Here is a 9,047-nt window from a genome sequence, read left to right as displayed (position 1 = left end):
GGAAGTTCTGTCAGATTTGGGGATGCTGTGGACAGAAAGAAGAGAAAACTTCAAGTTTTTATTGACAGACATTGACTTGAAATTAGATATAGTTAGAAGTGACAGTATTACGACACAGTGACACCAAAACCATTAAAAAAAATAACAAATAAATGCCACATTTTAAATACACACCACCTCTGGAAACAAACACATATTGTCTTTATGTGGCATCAATAGGTTGAATATTTCCATTGAAGTTACCAGAAGTGAAAGAGCTCGATCTGGTTTCGAGGTAAATGAACTGAAGAGCCTCTCACTATCTCCTAATTGGTTCGGCCTTTTTAGACTAATTTAATATCTGCATCACCGCTTCTGACCGCCATCATTTATCTGCGTACATGTGCACCTCTACTTTGTACATGTGTGTGTGTATTGGAGGACACAAATGCGTGTGCATAACACACTAGCGTACTTGTGACATGCATGGGCACGCTCTCTGGTTTCAGGACAGTCATAAATTGTCGGGGCGGTTCCTCTCCAGCTGACGGCGATCCCTCAGCGACCGTTATGTTAATTAACATCTGCAGAATGCCGCCATAAACCTTCGGAGTGGACTCACACGTGGACCACAGTAATTACTGGATTAGCACTCGTCAATACTCACAGCAGTCTCAGGAACAGAGCAATACAGAGCCGAGGAGTTATCTCTGTCTGTTAAGTGTCACATCAAACCCCGTGAGGAGGAAAGCCAACGGGGCAATGAGGACCGTGTTCATCTTGTGGTGTTTAACTGTTAATTCATGCAAAAAGAATATTGTGTACTCACATCATGGGGAGAAGCAAGAACTCGTTGCTCATGTGTTTACACCTTGTTATAATTATATATTAGTGTAATGGATTTCTAGAGCTTCTTCGCAAAGAAATAATCCGCTATAAATATTGAATTTTGACCCAATTTATAAATTATTAGGATTAAAACATGTTGTACTTCTATTCAGCTTTGTTACATGTAATTACTATTACTATTATTAATTACCAGCTCAAACAAAGGTTGAGGTTGAGAGGCGTGCATTGACTTGGTATCGCAGGTAAGCAGGAACATGGAGACAAGAACATGGAGACAAGAACATGAGGACAGGAACATGGAGACAAGAACATGGAGACAGGAACATGAGGACAAGAACATGGAGACAAGAACATGGAGACAAGAACATGGAGAACATGGGGACAGGAAGAACATGGGGACAGGAACATGGAGACAGGAACATGGAGACAAGAACATGGAGACAAGAACATGGGGACAGGAACATGGAGACAGGAACATGGAGACAGGAACATGGAGACAGGAACATGGAGACAAGAACATGAGCACAGGAACATGGAGACAAGAACATGGAGACAAGAACATGGAGACAAGAACATGGGGACAGGAACATGGAGACAAGAACATGGAGACAAGAACATGGGGACAAGAACATGGAGACAAGAACATGGGGACAGGAACATGGAGACAAGAACATGAGGACAAGAACATGGAGACAGGAACATGAGCACAGGAACATGAGGACAGGAACATGGAGACAGGAACATGGAGACAGGAACATGAGGACAGGAACATGGAGACAGGAACATGGAGACAGGAACATGGAGACAGGAACATGGAGACAGGAACATGGAGACAAGAACATGGAGACAGGAACATGGAGACAGGAACATGGAGACAAGAACATGGAGACAGGAACATGGAGACAAGAACATGGGGACAGGAACATGAGGACTAGAACATGGAGACAGGAACATGGAGACAGGACCATGAGGACAGGACCATGAGGACAGGACCATGAGGACTGGATCCTGGAGACAGGAACATGGAGACAAGAACATGGAGACAGGAACATGGAGACAGGAACATGGAGACAGGAACATGGAGACAGGAACATGGGTACTCACTCCAGCATGGTGAACAGCATCAACGTCACCACCAGAGCACACAGAGACGCACCAGAGCCGATGAACGTCAGCTTGGTCAGAATGAGCTCATCCTCAGGACTCCACTGGCAGAAGAAGGTAAAGGTCGTAGTGAGGAGAGAGGTGAGGATCTCAGGTCTGACAGAAATTACCGTGTATGTACTTTGGATGGACAGAAAGAACATGCTACCAATGCATTTTTCAAAGGGAAACGCACACTGGGAGTGACACCTGCTGGTCAATAAAGTGTACTACAAATCCTAATTTCAAAGATCACAAACATACTGAGTGCTCCAAAAGCCACACGAATATACTATCTAGTGTGCCACACAAATATGTGATATGTCCCAGGATGAAGTATGTCAGAAAGCCTGATATGTACGTATGAAGCTGTGTGATGTTCATCAAATGAGTTACCTTTGACTCCAGGTAATTCATCAGCACTGCAAAGTTGGTGGTGTGGTTACAGAGACAGGAAGTGACGCCGGAGCCAGCGAAGGTCACCCGGCAGCCATCACTGGACCAGCTGCTGGTATGATTATGCCTTTACAGCACAACACACAACCAACACACACATCAATACATTTCAGAGAGCAGAGACATTTAGTATTAAATACTGAGAATGATAAAACCTAAAAACCTAACTTTGAAATGACATTTATTATATTTGATTGTTGTGTTCAGAATTATTATACACAGCATCAACTACGTGAAATATGTCCTAAAAATTACCCAATAAGAGACCATTTACCAAACAGTTTCAGTCTCTATTGCAGTAACAAACATGTTCTTCGGGTTGTTGGTCAAACTTACATCAAGCTGAAATTCCAGAAGGCGCAGACGAGAGTGACTCGCTGTGAAAACTCCATCTAGAAACAGAACCACATGTTTGCACTTGTTGGAATTCTCTTTTAAAGTATTACCTTGGGAGTTAAAGCTTTTAAAAGCAACACGGATAAAAGAAACATGGACCGTTCAAATCATCTTTCAACTTGTCACACTTCCTCGGAGATGAAAATTCTTGTGGAGTGACGTATTGCATTTGGTGAGTTTATCAAAGGGCAACCAGTTAAGTGGAACTCAACTTCTATTCCCAAAGTTGTTTTTTTGCTTTTTACAAAATGTTTGCCTTGTATGAAAGCCCATTCGCCACAAAAAATAATAATTATGACCAAAAAAAATTAAAGCACAAAAAAAAAAAAAAATCGGACAGAAAAAAAGTCATATTTATGATTTTTTTTAAAAATTTTATTATGACCCCACACCAGAAAAGACAAAAAAAATTATTTAAAAAAAAATGAAAAAAATGACCAAAATAAAAGTCAGTTTTGACTTTTTTTTAAATTCTGACCCAAAAAGAAATGACAAAAAAAGACCAAAAAAAAAATATGACCAAAAAAATAAATAAAAATTATTACCAAAAAAAGAAGAAAATTGACTAAAAAAAAAGTCATACTTATGACTTTTTTTAAATTCTGACCCAAAGAAAAAAATGACCAAACAAAAAAAAAAGGCAAATTAGGACAAAAAAAATAAATATGACAAACACAAAAAACATTATGACATATTTTGTCATAATTATGACTTTTTTTGTTTTCATAATTATGACTTTTTGTTTTCATAATTATGACTTTTTTTGTTTGTTTTTTGTGAGGAAATGGGCTTCCATATCCACGCTGATGGCTCGGGAGTGAAGCCAGAAGTGCACGTTGCCCTAAAGAACCAAACTGACGCCCTTGAGCAACAGACGTTACCGCGTGTGACGAGGAGAGGGAGTACTTCACGGCCACAGGAACGTTTTGGGCCTTGGAGGCATCGCGGACGGTGGCCGACACGACAGCAGAAGCCAGGCGACCCGGGAGATTCCTGAGAAGGAAAAGGTTCCCACTTCCATCTTTACTTCTCTCATCTTTACTTGATTACTTATATTACTTGATCTGTGAATAAGGGCTGCTGTAATACTGTAATCTCCCCACAGAGGGACTAATAAAGGACTATCTCATCTTATCTGCCCTCACGCCATAAATACACAAAACAAACTGCAAACCAAACTACTGGTCAAAAGCTACGTGAAGTGAAAGGTTGAGTTGTAAATAAAAAGGTTGTTTGTTTGTGAGCTCACGGTACTTTACAATAGTCAGCAACATTTAAGGAATAACTTAAGAGAAGATAACTATCGCCAACCTTTTTGCTTTCTCTTGGTGACTCGGTGAAGCCTCCTGAGCTTCAGACTCAATCTCACTCAGACGGCTGTAGTGAGAATGAATAAACATAACTTCCTCATGTCCTGAAGAGAGAGAAAAGAGTGGCAGATCTGATGCATTTGTATCCTTTAATAGTCAAAAAAAAGTTTTTTTCCGTGTGTGTGTGTGTGTGTGTGTGTGTGTGTGTCCTACCCAGGCTGTGTATCCTCTGCAGCTCGGTGTCGGGGATGAGCAGCTCATCGTGGCTGCTGCTGCTGGCGGAGGGAGATGCGGCTGCAGGAGGCTTGAAGACTTGACTGCAGCTCTCTTCAGTCAGCTTCTGCCACTTCATGTCCACATCTGGAAGTAGAGGACAGACAACAGCGACAGATTAACAATGAGGTGAACAGGAAAATAAAGGAAATAATATCCTTTACTTATGTGTTTTTTTTTTCTTTTGGTCATAATTTTTTTTAAAAAGTCATAACTTTTGGTCATCATTTTTTTCTTCGGGTCAGAATTATCATTATTATTTTTTTTGTTCATAATTCTTTTTTTGTCTTTTTTTGGGGGGGTGGAATCAGAATTTATTTTTTACATAACTAAGACTTTTTTGTCATTTTTTGGGGGGGTCAGAATTTTTTTTAAAAAGTCATAACTGACTCTTTTTTTTTGGTCAGAATATTATTTTTTTACTTTTTTTTGTCAATTTTTTTGGTCATTTTTCAGGGGGTCAGATTTATTTATTTTAAAAGTCATAAGTATGACTTTTTTTTTTGATCAGATTTTTTTTTTGTGCTGTCATTTTTTCGGGGAGCAAAATGGGCTTCCATAGGTGGCAAACGTGTAATTAATGTAATTGCATTCTCCAAATCCCAAGAATAATTACCGATGTTCTTGGTAGAAAGAGTGAAGCCTCTTCTCTCAACAGACAGCATGTCAGCGAGAGTTTCCGTGAGCTTGTCAATGCTCTGGACGATCGTAAACGGCCCCAAGGTGACCTGCACGGACAACAAATATGCATTATAAACATAGACCTGATGAATCAAACATCTAAAGCAGATAAACGCAGGTCACCCCGTCCTCCGTCAGGCCCATCCACTGGGACGCCGTGTGCGGCTCCAGCATCAAACTGGCCGCCTTCAGGTAGTTGGTGGCGATGGACACCATGACCTCTGCCGAGTCGGCTGCAGCAGAGGGAGAACCGGCAGCCAGCGCCGTCAAGTCGGCCTCAAGCCTCCGGGTGAGGTAAAGGACATCGCCGGAGGTGAGGAGGGGAGGGCCAGCGGCCTCCACCGCACGCAGGACCGCCTGCGTCAGCTGCTGCAGCGAGGACAGACCTCTGTTCCAGGAGCTGTTCACGAGCAGCTCCTCCATCCCCTGAGGGAAAGAGGGACGGGTACACGTGTTGAACCTCATCTACCTGGTTGGTAAGGTGCATGCAATGCAACACTGCTGGTTCACCAATTCATGAGCACACGCTCCGGGATCAGATCGCGTCTGTTCGCCAAGTAAAGCTCATCAAGTCTTGAAAAACATCCAGAAGAAGTTGTGATTATGTCTGCATCAGACATGTAAATCTGAGTTTGTTTGGAAAGCGTCAGTTCTATACCTTAAACATTTCCTTTTCTATACAGCATAAATTAAACCTCACAATCATAGAAATATTGTGTTGCTGCAACGTTGTGAAATCATTTTTTCTTTTTTCTGTCTTCTCGGTTGTTGAGCTGCTTCTGCACCAACATCAAGAGGAGGAGTTGTTCATTTGTCGTACTGTGAGGGTGAGGAAAAGTGATGACGAGCAGCGAAACAGTCCAACTCACAGGTTTGGTCAGAGGATCCTCGCTCAGTATCCTAAAGAAAGCTGTCTTTGGTAAGCTGATGACTTCCAGCACTTCTGCAGACACAAACAGAGACAAAAACAATTACAATATGACAACAACATAAGAGAATAACAAATAAACACTTCACAATATGCAAAGACAGGATTCATGACAGGACTAATGCATTTGATTGCATGCCAGTTTTAAGCTAATGCTCTGTTCGTTAGCTTCTCTCAGCGCCAGACACAGCATTGCAAGTCCTCAAATTGCATCACGAATGAAATGAATGGACATTTTTTTATCATTTGTACCTTTCTTAAACTGGCACACGGCCCCCCTGAAGGAGTCACACTTGGCGAGGCCCCAGCTTGCAAGAACCGGGTCAAAGACGCCACAGTCCTCGTCAGACAAAGGGCTGTGGAACAACTCAAAGGAGAGCGTTTGATTCTGCAAAGCATTTCCATCCCGGAGGGAATCCAAAAAGGAATTTGGTATCGCAGAGACGTTTCCTAGCAAAGGAAATGGTGAGAGGTGTTTCTATGTTAAATACTTGAAAATGTAAAAAAAAAAAAAAAAAAAGGAAACATGAAGACTGAATGTCATTCACAGCTGATGATGCTAAAGTTAAATTCACATCTCATCAAGATGCAGTTCAGGATCAGCCACGAGACCTCGCAGATATGTTTTGCTGTAAATGTGTAATAAACTTTATGTTCATAATCTCCATAGAGTTACTGTCGAGCTGACAGACTCAGCAGGATGTCAGTGCGTTTAGAAATGACCCAGAAAGTGTGTTTAGTGTACGATGGTACAATTTATATGACTTTCAGTCTCTAGTGGGTTTATTCTAAATGTTCTATTCTAATGTTTCTTGACTTTGCAGTCAGTGGTTTTTATTTGCATTTTCTCTTGCAACTAAACACTGAGGCACATTCCTTGTATGTGAGAGCCCAGATGTGTTTGGCAATGAGTCGGATTCTGATTCATCTGATCCTGGCGTTTAGGCAACAATAACGCCAAAGTTGAAACACATTTGTGGTCGCGACGATGGAAAGATCTGTCGTGGACAAGCAAAATGTGTTATTGTCCGTTAAAAGGCTTTCTGTCTCGGTCTAAACTCTTCTGATGGCTGCTGATCAGAGGAGCTGCTACCAGGATTGAACCTGAAGCAGTTCAGTTGCAGGGTAATGTGTCCTGTATGTATATGTAATACTATACATGTTAAACTTAACATAAATCCTTTAACTTCAGGAATATTAAAGGAATAATCCACCGTGCTTCAACAGCTGCTGCACATGCACCGACTCTGGCTGCAAGTTGATAATTGAAAGATACGGAATAAAGAAAATAAACATTACACAACAGTGAGCTCACTGAAGCGGTGCGAGTGCAAATCCTGTGTGCATGCTGAGTTTCAGGGGGCGGAGCCAGAGTTTGGGGCTCTCATTGCTCATCGGGGAGCGTGATGTCAGAGCGGGAGAAGTTTGTTTTTAAGGGCGGGATGCAGAGTGACGCCATGCACAAAACATTCACGAGAGCCCGACTCTTTGCCAATTACAACTTGATGAGTATCCACCCGACTCATTGAGGGGGAGAGCAACAGAAACAGATTTCCTCTTTCCTTCAGTCCCATTAAACTTCCAGTAGTGGCTGGAAAGGAAAAGAGTGTTTGTTTGTGTGTTTTTGTTTACTGTGGGCCTGTAAGTTTACCAAAGCGTGCTACAAATTCAAAAAGGATTCGGCACATGCTGATTCCAAATGAATCCTTTAATAATGAGTAGCTGATAATACCCTTCAATAATATTCATATTTTACGATATAATAATATCCAGTAAAGTATTGCTCAATACTACCACTAAATGACATCATGATAGAGCTTCTTTAGAGAGATAAGAGGAGAGTGTATGTGTATATTTGGGTCTAGTTGTATGAGATTCACAACATATATTTTGCTCCGCTTGGAGCAGCAGATGGGTGGGGTTTACTGCATGGAGCCAGCTCAAATCTTGGCTTGTTACTGAGAAGTGTGTCATCCGAAATGACTTTCTACTGGGCTCCATGCGATTGTTTGTTCTGCATAGCAACCCCACCCAGCCGGAGAGCCAGGCCATCCAAACCGTGCACGGTCTTTAATAAAAGCAATGCTTCAACTCCGCATGCGGCATCCTAACAAATGTACCTCGACACGGGATGTCTTTCCACAGCTTCGTGAGGGACGGATCTATTTCCATGGCTGATTCGCTCCATTTGAACACCGGCTCAGAGGAATTGGGTGAACACTCCTTTTCCATGGTGTAGATTTCACTGCCGTTCAGTACCCGATCCCATATGTACAGCTCCGTGATGCTCCCTGAGAATGACTCATTATTCTTGAATGAACCCCCAATAGTTTCCGGCTCCTGTCCAATAATGAAGAGCCCTCCGGGGCCGATGCTGTGAGAACTCAGGCCCTCGCCCCGAGAAACAGCAAGGCCATCGGTGAACAGTGTCCAGCGTCCACCGCTCCGGCTCCAAGACACGCACACGGAGTGCCAGGAGTCGTCCTGGTCGAAGGCTTCTTGGTAAGGTCCATGGACGCCGTGCACCAGCAGAGCCAGCTGCACAGGGTTTCCCTTGACTTGCTTTACACGGAGCTGGAACTCATTGATATGTGACAGGTTGGAATAAGAAAAGATGGTGAAAGTTCCAGAGCAATTTGGATCCAAGCGCACGCGGGTGCAAACGGTCACGGAGTCCATGGAGGGGAAGTTGTGCAGGAGGCGGGCGCGCTTGCCGTGCGAGCGCCGAGAAAACTCCAGAATCAGGGTCTCTGAGGAACCTTTGGTTTCACACGACGCAGAGAGAAGAAAGAAGCATTACTATGAAGGAAAAAGCTCGTGGAAAAGATGGAAAATCATCAAAACTTCCACTTTGTGGTCCTAATCCGAACGTAAACACTTGGGAAACATGTATTAACTCAGTCCTATTTCACATTCTGTTCGCCTTTTGTTAAGCCAGTGAGCTGGCAGACGGATGTTTTGGACAAAGACAAGAATGAGCGTACTGTTTAAAAAGAAAGAGTGCTAATGAATTCAGATCCGTTATCACAAAC

General features: G+C 42.6%; 1 protein-coding gene across 1 annotated transcript in view; it reads right to left on the bottom strand.

Annotated features, from left to right (window-relative positions):
* Nucleotides 1-9,047, bottom strand: part of LOC137793796 (adhesion G-protein coupled receptor D2) — a 72,121-nt gene that overhangs the window by 62,721 nt on the left and 353 nt on the right. The window contains exons 3-14 of the mRNA XM_068590153.1: nt 8,136-8,774; nt 6,268-6,465; nt 5,957-6,030; nt 5,211-5,501; nt 5,023-5,134; nt 4,347-4,493; nt 4,135-4,237; nt 3,705-3,816; nt 2,764-2,819; nt 2,368-2,494; nt 1,933-2,036; nt 1-25 (exon numbers count right to left, since the gene is read on the bottom strand). The exon at nt 1-25 is cut by the window's left edge and continues 78 nt beyond it. Coding sequence (XP_068446254.1) covers nt 1-25; nt 1,933-2,036; nt 2,368-2,494; nt 2,764-2,819; nt 3,705-3,816; nt 4,135-4,237; nt 4,347-4,493; nt 5,023-5,134; nt 5,211-5,501; nt 5,957-6,030; nt 6,268-6,465; nt 8,136-8,774 — 1,988 coding nt within the window. The remainder of the gene's footprint in view (nt 26-1,932; nt 2,037-2,367; nt 2,495-2,763; nt 2,820-3,704; nt 3,817-4,134; nt 4,238-4,346; nt 4,494-5,022; nt 5,135-5,210; nt 5,502-5,956; nt 6,031-6,267; nt 6,466-8,135; nt 8,775-9,047) is intronic.

Source organism: Clinocottus analis, unplaced genomic scaffold, assembly GCF_023055335.1.
Source record: "Clinocottus analis isolate CAN_PGR_092001 unplaced genomic scaffold, fCliAna1.0.p SCAF_23, whole genome shotgun sequence".
NCBI lineage: Eukaryota > Metazoa > Chordata > Actinopteri > Perciformes > Cottidae > Clinocottus > Clinocottus analis.
Note: the sequence above shows the minus strand (reverse complement) of the source record. Positions and strands in the feature narration are given on the sequence as shown.